The sequence below is a fragment of the Poecilia formosa genome, unplaced genomic scaffold (assembly GCF_000485575.1).
Source record: "Poecilia formosa unplaced genomic scaffold, Poecilia_formosa-5.1.2 Scaffold169, whole genome shotgun sequence".
Classification (NCBI taxonomy): Eukaryota; Metazoa; Chordata; class Actinopteri; order Cyprinodontiformes; family Poeciliidae; genus Poecilia; species Poecilia formosa.
In genome coordinates, this window is record NW_006800108.1 from 702719 (window position 1) to 717569 (window position 14851).

Genomic DNA, 14851 nt, shown 5'->3' on the forward strand with positions numbered 1-14851 from the left:
CAAAAAAAGAAGCCAGAGTCGATCTGCTTTATATTGCATATTTGTTGTTTAATTTAACGTCCTGTTTGACTACCCTGGAGGCTGAAAGCTTCAGGCTGGAGGGGAAGAGCATCCACACACACACACACACACACACACACATAAGAAGCCCCCGCGTTCACCCACTGGGTCAGAAAGACAGGATGCAGGTGGAGGTTGCAGTCTTGCAGCGTCGGGTGAGCGGTCTTGAAATCAGAAAGGAGCACGGCTGATTCTGAGCCGAGGCTCGACACTGGAGGAGGAGCAGAAGTAGGCCAAGGCTCATCTGACCCCCCGCTCTTTAAAACATCCAGACCTGCTGGAGTTACGGCGACTTTTACACAAAGGTGGGGGTCATCTGTTCGTGTTCGGCTTGTGAAGCGAAGGTTTTTGGGTCAGTGGATTACATTAAAAAAAACGGCGCTAAATTCATGAGATACTCGACGCCACGTTGACATTTAGAGTCTAGACGGATAAACAGGCCCCCTAGATTAAAATAACAGTTTGTGTGTGAGGTCGGTCAGTGTCCTCAAACTGTCTGATGGTGTATAAGAAATAAATAAACATCAGAATATAATGCTGTTATATGCCGTTTCAAACACTCATCAGTGTGCAAAACGCATCCTGTCCGTCATCTGAAACCTGGAGGAGCTCATGGAAATGTTGGAGAGAAGTTGTGACATGCATAACAAAATGTATGTGATGTGGGTTAGCATGCTCACTGTCTGTGGTGCTAACTAATCTGGCTGTGGACTGATTACAGTAGGTATGTAGGCCAACCAGGGTGCTAACTAGCCTGCTTAATAACCAGCAGGGCTGAAAATATTCACTGCTCCTGTCGTTTTCTGCTCATGTTGGGCTAACTTTTCCTGTATATTTTAAAGTATCAAGTAGCTTTTATGAGGTAGGAAATGCACAAGATAATGCTGTTTCCTTTCTAGTTTTGACATAGATCTAAATTTAATCCTTATGACTGTGCATAAAGTTTCTCCCTTCTTTTATTTTATGAAATGAGACAAGAAATGACCAGTGAGTGAGTACAGATTTCTTCCCATGTTGGTGACCCTGAAAATTCCCAGACATTATATGGCGTCACTACAAATGTCACAATGAATGGTCCTCTGTTTATATTGATGTAGATTTTTGCTTTCTCCATCTTGGCACTAACAAGAAAAGCTAATATTTACAGTGTACCGCTTTTGGGGGTTCATAGCCAATCAGCAGCAAGGAAAATTAGTGGTGTTCCTGGATTGGCTGGTTTGAAAAACACCAGCCAATAGCATGTCAAGTAGTATTGCACTGACGTAGTTCAGCTTCCCAAGTTGCATTTTAAAAATTTGTTTGGATATGTTCCATGCAAACAAAGATTTTCCATAAATAATTTGGAGTAATCAAAGTCCGCCTACACTGAACTGTGAATATCTGGACTCCAGTGTATAATTGGCACTTTTCTTGTTTGAATAAACTAAAATTAGGTCATGACTCATGTTATAACTTTTTTGTGTGAGTTGGCACAGTGAAATGTAATATTTTTACTGAAAGTCATCATGCCATACAAATCTCTGGCTGATTTTTTTAGCTAGCCATTGCTATTTATTCTTTTTTTTTTTTTTTTTAGCCTGCTGGGATCTAAACGAACAGAAAAGTTAAACCACGTGTTGTTTTTCTCTCTGTGGCTAAAATCACTGTGAGCCAAACAAAGAAATGCAGTAGTTGCTTCATTTTACTATTTAATGAGTGTTAGTGGTGAGTCTTAACTCAAAGTTTGACAAATGTTGGATCAGTTCTGCTTATGCTGTTCATGCGACGACAAAAAATGTTTTACTGTTTCTGTGTCCACATTACGTTATATTCATAAAAGCTGGTGTAGTGATTCCAGCCCTGCGTTATTAGGAGGCGATTTGTCATTGATGCTGCTGCTGCTGCTGCACGTTGATGCACATGTGCCCCCTCCCCTCCTTCTTCTGCAGTTCTGCACTGCAGCAGTTCGGCACTTTCTGCAACACATCCAGTCTGTTGTTTAACTCTTCCAACGTCCATCCCTCTCTTCCTCTCTTATCCCTGCCATCTGCTTCCCAAAGCTGGGAGTGTGGTTGCTTTCCTCTGGATGTCATCACCTGCAGCGTTCAGATTTCCTTAAACTTCCCTCCTATGTAGCACCGAGCTATGCATGCTTCATGATGAATGCATCCTAAAGCGATGCTTTTAACAAAGAGACCCTCGTAAACATTGTTGTAGTGGCATGTGAACCTGATCCTGAGGTAATCTATATGCTGCTCCATTTGGGTCAGGGCCGCGCCGTTTGTGGCGCGCTCACGTGCCTCAACACCAAAATTCATGTCACCTACAAATAGACACGGTTTTGAACGAGTCGGGTGGCAGAGTTCCTAGAAACACGCTTCACTGATTCAGACACACAAAGGTTGGAGGGGCAGAAAACCAGGCATTGTCTTCAAACCCTGTGACGTTTTCCACTTTCTGTCATGCTACAACCAAAAATGTAAAGAGATTTTGCTGTAATTGTTATGCATAAAGAAGTGGAGGTAAATGTAAATTTTTTTTCCAAAAACTTTTTTCTGAAGTTAAAGCTCTCTTTAGCTTTATACTGCTGTGTTCCTCGGTCTTCTTATTGTGAATTTACAAAAAGAAAGGCTTGAAAACAGAACATATTTCACTTGGTGAATTCAGTTACTGAGATTTTCAATAATATTCAAATGAATAAAATATGAGTGTGTTTTGCTAAGCGGTAACTTGTCTTTAGAAATAATCTTTTGTCATTAAATTTTTGTTTTTCTGGATGGATTGAGTTCTCTGTGTTTTTCTGCTTGGTTGCATTTTAAATCAATCCAACGCTCCTCTTTAGCAGACCGAGTTGTTGAAAACAACTTTACATTTTCCAGTGTAAATGTATGCAAGCGGAGCCTGTCCTGTGTTTTGTTTTGTTTTTAGCTTTGATACCCTGCAGACCCTCAAAATAAATCAATCAGGAAAAGATGAATCGGGGATCATTTCATATTTGGTGATTCTTAAAAGCAGATAAAGATTAATATTTTGCTGAATAATAAGCATGACATTTGTTTAAAAATAAATCAGGATGTCATTTCCACAGTCTGTTAGACCATTAGCATTTAATGTGTTATCGTAACATGTCAAACCAGTTATGTTGGCCATATTACTGCACAAACCTTTTAAACCAGTTTAATTTGATTTTAAAAGTTGTTTTCTTTGTGGTAGCATCGCTCCTTGGCAATACCTCTTATACCACTTTAAAACCTTTTTATTTTCTCTTAAATTGTGCAACACCTGAAAGAAAATGGATTTATGGGTTAATGAGCAAAGTGGAGGACAGTGGTTACACCCATTTAAAAAGCTCATTTTCTTATTGAATCTCGTTTGTTGTATATTGGATTGCCTGGTTGAAGTTTAAGAAACCAAACAAGTTGGAAATGTAACAATTTATTAACTTAACATAACATCTTTTTCTATTTTCCCCCAGAAAATATATATTTTTTACCACTTCTGTAGTTGTTTTTCTGTAGATTAATTTTAAATACTTGTCATTTTCTTGTGGTTGCTCCACTACACTTTTTTTTATCCTGTTCATATCAGTTTATATGAATTAAGCATTTTGCAACTTAAATTTGGCTGCGTTTTATTTTTCAATGCCTGCAACTTCGACCTCCTCTGACTCAAGTAAGCTCTCATACAACATACTTAAACAAATGTCACCAAAAATGTGCAAAAATCTGAAGTTTAAGACCCAGAATCATTACTCTTAATAACTTAAGTCCGTATAATCGCCTCTTGTGTATAAACCTGACAGATAATGAAGAGAAATTGCGTGGAAACTGAGACGGTACATGCAGTGAGCAAGTCTGAGCTTGCCTTAATGTCATGTTTGTGTGACAGGTAATCTGCTCTGGTACAGGAATAAACACTCACTAAAATAGACCTGTGTGTACGGGCGCTGATCTGAGGAACACAGGAGACGATGCTCTTAATTTGTCCCTCTCCTTGAACTTTACAGACACCTCCTTCACGTACCATCTGTCATAATTATACCCCTCTCGTCTCCACCTCTTTTTTTTTATACTTGGCTTTAATTTACTGACGTCTGTGAGTCTTTTGCTGCAGTCCTTTACGCCTCTCTACGTGAGGCTGAATTTTGCTGTAGCTAACTGCAAAGGAGTATGAGCTGCAATTGTTTATAAGTTGAGCTCATGTTACCCGAACTTAAAGAAATAATAAGAGATCTGGAAGGAGAGCTGCATAAATCGGTAAAATCAGATCACATTCTCTACTTTATGTTGTATTAAAAGAAAAAGAAATGATGGGAAAATGCCTTTAGTTGTCAAATCAGATAAAATTAGATTGAAAAATCAATTATTCTAATAATTTATTAAAATTGACATTTCTCAATGTAAAGAAATAATATCAAAGTAAATACATTTAATTTATAATCAATAAATATTTTATAAAAAATATAAAGAACTAGAGCGGCGTAATAAAATATTAAATTAATAAAAGTTAGAGACTCAAAATAAAAATAGTCCTACATTTTTAATCAAATTTAAAAATGGATTAAAAAATAAAAGGATACAATGAATAACAAAACATATTAAGCAAAAACTAAACCCCCAAAATAACATTTAAAAATATGTAAATGAAAGTAAAATTCTATATAATTTATCCAGAATTTTAGAATAAATACATAGTAAAATAGTATAAAAATATTATTGGAATTGAAAAAAGAACAAAGTAAATGTTCTTAAAACTCAAATAAATTAGAACAAAAGATAGTTGTCCTCTAGTTTCATGTTTTTAGTTGTTTTTGCTTTTATTCTAGATAGTTAGAAGTAATAGCCATTTCATGCAAAACACAAAAAAACTGTTTTCCCTCTCAGATAAATGTGACAAACTTTTCCAGCTAATTAAAGGAAAGAGACTCATAACTTTCTGGTTTTGAAGCTGCCACTTAAGCTTCCCACTTGCCGCCGCTTTGGCAGCGGCTTGTAAACATGTTGAGAAGTCGTTTGTTTTTGTTTTTTGACTACACCCATCTTCAAACTCTGACTTTGTTTTCATTTCTGGCGTTTGTCTTTGATTAAATCACCGAATCCCGTAAAGTTATCTTTTTGTGAGAACTGGCTTGCGTGTGGAGACGAGCACACTCACCTGCTGGTTGAAGTTCAAATGTGGCAGAGTGACATTTTACAGTGACACACATGATGAGTTTCACAATAAAAACATGGCAACACTTAGCCACTCGTTTCAATTCAGCACTTCTAATGGGGAAAAAACAAAAACACTGAAGCATGATAATCACAAAAGAGTTATAGGAATGTAATCTGGGTCACAGAGAGTGACGGAAGTCTGCATGAGAAAAACAAACATGAGGACAATCAAGGCTTATCGCAACAGACTGCTGTATTTACCTACAATCATATATCTTCAATGCTGCAACTCCTCAATAAAAGTCAGATTTATGACGTTTCTCCTGGCTGAGCTGTGAATCCCCACAGCTTCTCCTGAGTTACCATTGGTGTGTCGGCTGATTCTCTGATGAAGGCTGATGGACTGAGCAGTGCTCTTGTGAGATATTCAAAGCTCTGGAAATTATTTGGAAGCCTCCACATGCCCCTTAAGCTTGCGCCAGCTTGGTAAACATGACAATAAAAGGCTCATAAGTGGAGTAGCTGTTGCATCTCCACCCTGCTTGGATCTTCTTATGATTCCCAGCTTAACCGCTTAATGCTTGTTGTCATATTTGGAGGTTGGGTAAGATCTCAGCATTGAATCTGTGGGTGCTTGTTTGTAATTCTCTATTTTAGGAATGAAGATGACCTATTATACTTCCTTTAAGCGTTTGGGATAGGTCTGTGGACTACGAATAACACGTTCATTATGTTTTTTGCACAATCGTTCTTTGATAATGAGATGTTAGTCTGCTCAGTTCTGCCTATTTTGAGCTCCTTTCAGAATGAGATGTTTCAGGACCTCTTGCCACTTCAAATCTAAATAAGTTGCTGCTAGACCCCCAACTCAACTCATAGATGCAAAACTATACAACCACACATTTTTGGAAAGCAGAAGTGGAGCCTCCCACACAACCAACAAGAATGCAACAAAGTGGTTTCTGGATCGTAAGGCAACAACAAAACACTTGTCTTTTCCAGCAGCCATTGTTTTACATGGATTAGTAAAACTAGCTGACCAAAAGGGCTGGAGCTCAGCTTGGGTTGCTAGGTGACAGACGGAACAACACTGGGGTTGCTAGGTGATGGGGAGAGCCTGCTGATTTGTGACGTTGTATTTGGAAAGTTTTAGAAACGCCTCATATTCCAGATGCCAAAAATCATCAACTTATCTCCAAAAACCAGCTTGGTGGGTTTTCTAAGCACTCAGTCTGAACCAGCAGAAACCCGAATGGAAGTACAAAAAAATTAGCAAAATGTGAATTTTGGATAATGGATCCCCTTTAACAATTAACAAAGTGTGTTTTTGCCGTGTATGGATACGAGTGTTTGAAGTGTGCAGGCTTGTTATGTAATCAACTTGGGTGTGTGGGGTCAGATGAGGAGGAGCGTCTGTTTATGCGCGCTAAAACATTCATGACCATCTTCAGCGAGTCATAAATGTTAATGGCGACATGTGAGAACGCTGAATAATGGAGAGTAGAGGAACGAGGGGAAAAACCTCCATCTTCATCCATCTGTCGATCTCATCTCTCGGTTTGCTGGTCTTCCTTTTCCCTCTGACCTCTGCATCGTTACTTATTCCTCCCACTCCCCACATTCAAAGCCTCCTTTCCCTCCCTTTCTTTCATTTAGTTCTTTGTTTTGCTCAGAGGCCTGATGAAACTCATAAAGCTGTTGATGTGTGTGTGATGAAACATGTTTTCTCTGTGGGATTCATCCCAAAGAGACAAAAACACTCAGTGGGATTCAACGCTGTTAGAAACCTCCTCGCAGACTGTTTATCTGCCTTTCTCTGTGAAGCATATTAATAGCTGAAGGCCTTCCTTCCTTCCCTCACTTATTCACTTTTTTTATCTTTTTTTTTTTCTGTGCTCATATCTGTCGTTTTATTTTAGCTCCACACACAAGCCCTCTGTCCCAAACAGTTGCTCAGTCTGACGACGCTTCAGGTCGTCTACCACGTTGCATTCCTTCATCCTTTCTGTCCAGTTTCAAAGACTGTCCGAGTGTCTGCGAGGATGAATCATGTGCTTAGACTAATTAAAAAAATGGACTCTTTTCAAAGGAGAGAAGACATGAGTGTGTGTGTCTCTTGTGGTATCTGTCTGCAGGCTGTCTCAAACAGCTCAAACTTACAATTGAGGTTTGCTGCGTCTAAATACTGGTGTACACATTAGTTTTATTCATTTCTCTTTGAATATTGTTTTTCAGCCCCTAGCTCAGAACCAAAAAGGTACTTTGTGTACTCGCAACCTTAAATTTGCTAAAGAAAAATGTCTCCGTTAAAAATATCCACAACACTTTAATTAGGTGTTTGTTAGTTTTTTCCCTTTTCTGCAGCCTTTTTTTTGGTAATGCAAAACTTATTCACAGGTTTACATACACTGTTTTCTTTGCATTTAAACAATTTGCTCAAATGACGATGTATCTCTGTATAAAGTGCCTCCAACATTTTATACACATGATTTATACTCCATGATATCATGTGACATCATGGAGAAAAAAGAAATCAGGATGAGAATTCGGCTTTATTACTTTGCATGATTTGATCTGCAGATGGATGCAAGTGAAAACAGCATGAAAACATTAATGTTTTGGTGAATCGCATTGCCACGTTGTGTGGTATTGCATCTCATATGTGACCCAAGTTGTATTGTTCTACGTTACAATGCATCTATTTTGTGTCACGGTGCATCCTGTCCTATCATTTTCCAGTGAATGGCTGGTTTTCGTAGCCGTTTGGTATCACAACTGAAAGCCAAAATCTGAAATCTGCGTATACTTGAAGCTCCCTCTAAATACCCTTAGAACTGCCAGTTTTAATAGTTCAAACACCAAATATACCTTAATATTCACTAATTATAGTGGAAAACGTCTTAGCACTACCACAGAAGCAAAAGTTAACGATCTTCCTCATCTCTGGAGGGAACAGCCAATCAGCAGAAGGGGAAAATAAATGCCGCTCCTGGATTGGCTGATTATCAAATGCCAACCAATAGCATGTCAAGTAGAACTGTATCCAGGTGTTTCAATTCCCCAAGCTGCGATTTCTTCCAAATATTTTAGAAGTGCTCTCTGAAAAAATAAGCACATTTTCCGCAGATAATTTGGAGTCTCGTTCCACAGGAAAATACGTGAACACTGATCTGCGAATACGCCAGGATTCCACTATATATACCCAAGGCTGAACGATATGGCTGAAAAACGCATCACAAATATAAACATTTCACTTCAGCTGATATCAATAATTATTATTGATTAGTTTTTTGTTTTAAATATCTGAAATACTGCCATACTGGTGGTTTGAGCTTTCCTATTTTCTCTAGTTTTCACTCCTCTCCATTTTTTATTTATTTATTTATTATTATTATTATTTCTAAGTAGTTGTGAGTCATACTGTCACAACCTGAAACTACTTCTGCGCCAGTTACTCAGCGAGTTGTTGCTAGGTAACCAAAGAGTGAGTGAGCCAGTTGTTGCTAGGTAACCAAAGAGTGAGTGAGTGAGTGAGTGAGTGAGTGAGTTGATTCCACCAACTTTGCTTAACTTGTTGTGAGAGGTTAGCTAAAGTCTTTCCTCTGCCTACATCCCCCAGAATGCTGTGCAGTTCTGGACTGGAGTTTGGTGAATATTCTATATATTGAATATTCTGTCAGATGTATTAACTATTGTGTTCTCGCTTCTTTTATTTTTATTTCCATGCTGTTATTGTCATGCCTAAAGCAATAAATCTTTTTTTTTTGAGTCCTGATGTTCTGATTTGTGCTTCTTTCTCCAGATTAATCAGCCAATCGATGGGGATTTTCGCAGGAGCTCCGCCCGCCATCGCCACCCGCCCTTCTCCCCCCTCCCACTGCAGCCTGTCGCCCGTCCCCACCCACACCATCATCCAGCCCCCCAGACACAAAATGACTCTGGAGCTCACCGAATGGTCTTCTATATGGATTTTTACTGCTTGTAATAGACAGTAAAGCAAAACAAAGCCGCAAACCTCAATGACAAAAAAGCCATAAACACCCTATGCACCCACACACACACATCCACACACTCACGCACACTCGCACACAACACATGCAAACACTGGCATACCAACAAACCAAATAAATGTTCAAGCAGCATCTCACACACGTCCCAAGCCAACACAAAGAAGGAAACGCACAAAGCCGCTCTTGGAATGTACCACTCACTCTTCCAGTGAAATACAACTGCTCACTTATTTTTGGGGGATTTTGTACAAGCCTCGGAAAGCCGATTTGCATTTTTTAACTGGGAGGAAAACAAGAAGGATTTAATTTGAAGTTGCAGATTTTTTTTTTGTTTCTTTTTTTTTTTTGGGAGGACAACTTGTTTGGGGCACAAGTGGTTGCAGATTTCTTTTTGGCTTTCTCCTCTTTTAGATCGAAGAAAATTATTGGTAGATTGAGAATTTGTAGCTTATTCTCCAGTTATTTAAAATTTGTAGGCATTTTCTTTTAACTAGAACATTTTGTTGAATACTTACAGGTCAGTCTGTTACATCCACTGGTTGCAGTTTGTAGCTTGAGAAAATTTGAGCTTTAAGAAACTTGCTGTCAGTTTAAAATAAGCTGCAACAAACTTGATACAACAAGTTTGTGTTTACCTTTAGGAGGAGTTGCAAAATATTCAGTGCTTTTTTTTTGCGTTAGAAGGGGAGTTTTCTTGTTGCGTGCATGCCCTCCACCATGCCTCCGCAGAACACAGAGGCTGACACCATGCAGGTCGGATCTCTGGTTGGCAGAATCGGCGCCAAGAAATCCAGCGCATCGGGCCCGGAGGAGGAAAAAGCAGGAGCAGGCGGCGAGGCGGATGGATTGGGGGGCGAAGGAGGAGGCAAAGGAGGGGAGGAGTCGGCAAGCGAGGGGTCCATCGAAGGTATACCCTTGAAGAGATGGGTGATGCACGGCGCAGTGATGTTTGGTCGAGAGTTCTGCTACGCCATGGAGACGGCACTGGTGACACCTGTGCTGCTGCAGATAGGTAAGTTGTTTCTAGACTTTTTCAGTCTAAAATATTCTCTTTCAGCTCTTATTTCTACAGGGTGGGCCATAGGTTTCCATACATAGAAAAAATAAACAATTTATATTGGACATTTTATTTTTGTGGGACTCTGTGTGTAATCGTTGCACGTCTTGGACCGCTTAGTGGTTGATCTGAAAGGTTTCCAGTTTTCGTCTATGATGCTTGTTCACACACGACTTTAACTTTAACTTCTGTTAAAGTTTCGTGCAACCATGCGGCAAACGCATCTTCTTGGATATCTGAAATATAAATATACATTTTACATTCTCCTATGCATGGAAACTTATGGCCCACCCTGTATATCGAAGCACCTGTTGGTTTTAGAGCCCCCAACATTCTGCAAACATCTATTGGATTTTATTTTTAAAAATGTTTGGCATCACAATTGCATACTTTTATGCCTATAAAACTACCTTTTAACTCCTTTTTTCCCCATAAGAGGCAAAAATAATCTGATGATTGTGGCTCCTGCTACAGACTTGAGATAAAACTGTAACTTTTCTGTAAGTTAAAGCCAGGAGGAGGGTCTTAGTGTTGTTAATCATGCTTGTGTACATGCCGGTCATTGTACCAATGGCGGGGAAACAATTTACCGCCATCATCAGTGGCTATGCTAACTAGCCTGAGCATTGACAACAGGCTCTGGGAAACAGAGGATGTGAGCAGTGCGTACATGACCTTTACTGACACCGCTAAGACCCTCCTCCTTGCTCTGATTGGTTGTTTCTGTCCAGGGCCAGTATATGTCTGTCGCATGATCTGCTGTCACAAAATAGTGACAGTCTTATCAAATATGTAAAAAAAAAACAACAACAAAAAAAACAACAACTGCAGCATGAAACATTATAAAATTCATGCGGTCCAGTTTGGTAGAAAAATTTACTAGGAGTTACTACTGTATCCTCCTTTTGTGTCCATGCTATCATATCTTAGCCTTTTCTTCCTCACAAATTGTTGGTTTTGGAGCCGCCTACATATTTGAAACAGAATAGTCGTCATAGATTTCATCTGCAAGATCCAGTGTGTTTTACTTTACTACTGTGTGAGTCAGTGTTGCATCGCCAGGCGACATCTTGAAAGATTTCAGTCGAGTTTGTAACTTGACTAAGTTTTAGTTTTATTTGGGAAAACATCCAAATCTTCCAGAAGCTAAAACAGGGATTACAAGTTGCCATCATACAATCACAGAAACTTCTGACTCAGAAGAAAAACTATTTCACATATTTTTCACTCGTCTATCCGCATGAATTACAGTTTTCTTTGTATACTTCCACAATTTTTTGGTTCTAATAGGAAAACATGATCCATATATGCTGAAACATAGCTGCTTTATTTCTTGATGACTATTTAAAGTAAGTCAAGGCGTCTAAAGTAACCATTTATCCCACCACTTTGCTTGGACCTAGTTCCTCCTGCGGATTATTTGCCATGTTCTCTGACTCACTGTTTACATAAATAAAGGTGTGTATTCAGGAACAAAGCCTACTTTACATTAGTAAATATTTTATTTGGGACTCTCTAAAACCAATGCAGAAAGAATCAAAGCCTTCACTGGAGCCACGCCTGATATGAAAATTGATAAAATTACTGGTAATATGAGTGGAAAAGTGGTGACGAATCAGTTAGAAACTGTCATAATCTGATTTGTAGTTGATGGCGTGTCCCTCTTGCTGCTTCCTTTCAGTGCCTGCCCTCTCTAAATGCCTTCTCCTCCCTCAGTGACCCCATCTGATCTCCTACCTTACATAACTAAGAAGCCATTTATAGGGAGGTCACTCAGGCCACCGTGAAGCCGGTCTGGCCCCCCAAAGTGGGCCGATGGAGACAACGAGGCTTAAACACGCCTGGATGTTGTTCAGGGTGAAGGAAAGTTATTGAAAGCTAGAATTATGTGTAATTATTTCCTCTAGAATAATTACCTGGCATGTGTAAATGAATTTATGTTGTGTTTGTGGCATTAAGCTGAAACAATTTGTGTAATTCATATCAGTGTAACGCCGTTTCAGGCCAGCCTGCTGTGGATTCAGACAGCTGCATGCTTTTGTTCTAATTTTAGCCCTGATTTAGCTGCCTTAGCCTATTTTTTTCAGATCAGGACACGTCTGAACCCTTCTTAGTAAAATTTGAAATGGCTGTGAGGTACAAATTGTACCGATTAATCCCCTGAAATAAACAAATCTGACTCTGTCTCAGATCTATCACAAAAGAAAGAAAACTAGTTGAGCTGTTTTTATCATGCCAGGTTCTCCAGTTGACATTTTATTTTGAAGAGCATTTCACCGCGTTTTAGATGAATGTAATTGCAATTATGAATTCTTAATCCTCCAATTCAGGACTATTGAGTTTAAAGAATCCAGAGGATTTGTGTTAATTACTAGATTGTTGCAGCTTGTTTCAGCTTGTCAGACTGTAGGAAAGTTCTTGCCTTCTTATGTGGAAGTTTTCAGGATATTTCAGTGTTTTTTAAGTCAGTTTTTCATAATAGATGGCAGTGAAAACATGTCAGTTTGGAAAATAAGGTAGTAATTGTCATTATAATCGCAATATTAGTGTGTGCAATAATGCTTGGAGTGCAGTAATGCTTATCAGATATACTTCAAGTATCATGAACTTCCATTTCACATGCTACTGTGATATTTAGCCGGTTGGAGAGAGTCTCACAGCAGCAGATGGTCACATAGCGACGGGCACTTATTGTATTATTTATTGTTATCGTGAACATTTTGTCACTATGATAAATATTTTGATTCATCAAGATAATAATAAATGTCATTCAATGATACTTAAAAAAAAAAAAAACTGGCAGCGTTTTCAGAAATTTTCTTTTCTTTTACTACTTAGTCCACTTTTGGTTGCATGAAAGCAACAATGAAAATTAATAAATTTGAATATATTATTATTGATAGTTTCTTAAAAAAGAAATCAAAGAGTTTGTAAATAGTTTGGCATTGTCACTGTTTTGGTTGTCACAATAAATGCCACATGAAATTTTAAATGCTATTGCCCACCATTAGATCACTTTCTCTGATGAAAGAACGAGGAAAGAAGAAATTATAAATATATCGCCACTGATATTGTCATCATTGCGATATTTGCAAATATTATCACAATCTCTAAACTCCCTGACACCACGCAGCCCTAAAAGTCATGGAGGACTCAGCTGACTGCTCTGCTAGCTGCTTCCTGCAGAGACGGTGATGACTGCTCATCAAACTAAATTAAAAGAAAGTGCAGCTAAGACTAGTGATATTTTGAGGAAAACGTATAAAAATTGACTCTTGTGCATTGTTATCCACTGCTAACATCTTCATTTTACTCCTTATTGGTGTCACGGATGCATTATTAAAGATTGATGTAACTTGTCACCTCAAGCTTATTTCTGTTGACCAACCACAATGGAGGGGGGAAAAAAATGCCGCTACAGACTAAAATATCCCCTCCAAACACAGTGTTGTAAAGTGTTGACAGGACCATTGTGGCAGAGTTGAAAAACTGCTGACAGGACAAACAAGGTGTCAGCAATGCAGAAGCACTTGGAGGGGAAAATATTGTTCAGCGTTGGGGTTTGTTAGGAAGTGTTTTCATGTTTTCTCTCTTTAACTATTTATTTTCTTTGCATTTAACTTCTAGATCTACACAAACATTTATAAGCCGCTTATATTTTATGTTTTTACCGTACTCTGACCAATCACTAAAAACAATCCACACTGAGGCACAAACTCTACATTTTGGGACAATAAAAGTACTGTACTATGAGTAAATGCTCTCTGTAGTTGCTGGAATTAGCTGGATAGACGCTGAGCTGGTTGGTTGGTTCATGCAGAGTTAAACTTTTGTGTCGGTGTGTGTAACCCCTCAACACAAAGGTCAGGGGAACGGAGTGTGTGCAGGAGCCTCGGCTTCATGAAGGAGCCCTTATTTACACGGGGGACAGAAACGAGGAGGAGCTTCTACCCTACAAGGTCCTGTGTGTGAAGCTCTCTGCTGTTCACATTCATGCACACAGACGTTTTCCTCAAAGCTAGGAGACAAAGCGAATGCTGAAATCATCAGCTCCTTTCAGAAGGAGCCGTCTGTCGAGCTGTTGGTGTTAAGTGATTCAGTACAAGCTTTGCATGAACCTTTTTCTAATTCCAAACGTATCCCATCATGCCTGGATGTCTGCATTGTATTCTTTTGTATTTAATATTTGACACTTACTGTAGCTAAGAAATGCTTTTTTTGTACTTTTTTTCCTATAATTTACATCTTTTCCTCTCAGAAAACAACATACTAAAATAGTGGAAGATAAAAAAGGGTTAAATTAGATTATATTCCAAGAACTTAACACTTGGATATGACCAAAAAATAGCTGAATTTCTGCAGTTTTGTCAGAAATTTAAACGTTTTAACTGTTAGTTGTTTTTTTTTTTATTTTACTTGCAGTGACTTGTGATTTATTTGCGTTAGGCCTCAGATTTAAACTACCGTCTGTAGGAACTCTACCCAGTGAGATGAGAGGGAGACGGTGGTGCAAATGGGGAGGAGGTGATGGAAAGGGACAGTGTGCTGCGTTGCTCCCTTAAGGATGGGCCATTACATTAGAGTCCTGAGCA

The 14851-nt window shown here is 38.9% G+C and overlaps 1 protein-coding gene across 2 annotated transcripts in view; it reads left to right on the top strand.

Moving 5' to 3' along the window:
• The window catches only part of slc45a4a (solute carrier family 45 member 4a), a 50051-nt gene that overhangs the window by 7952 nt on the left and 27248 nt on the right, over positions 1 to 14851 (top strand). For both annotated transcript variants that reach the window (XM_007564886.2, XM_016677931.1), the window contains exon 3: positions 8995 to 10214. In XM_007564886.2, coding sequence (XP_007564948.1) covers positions 9908 to 10214 — 307 coding nt within the window. In that variant the 5' untranslated portion in view covers positions 8995 to 9907. The remainder of the gene's footprint in view (positions 1 to 8994; positions 10215 to 14851) is intronic.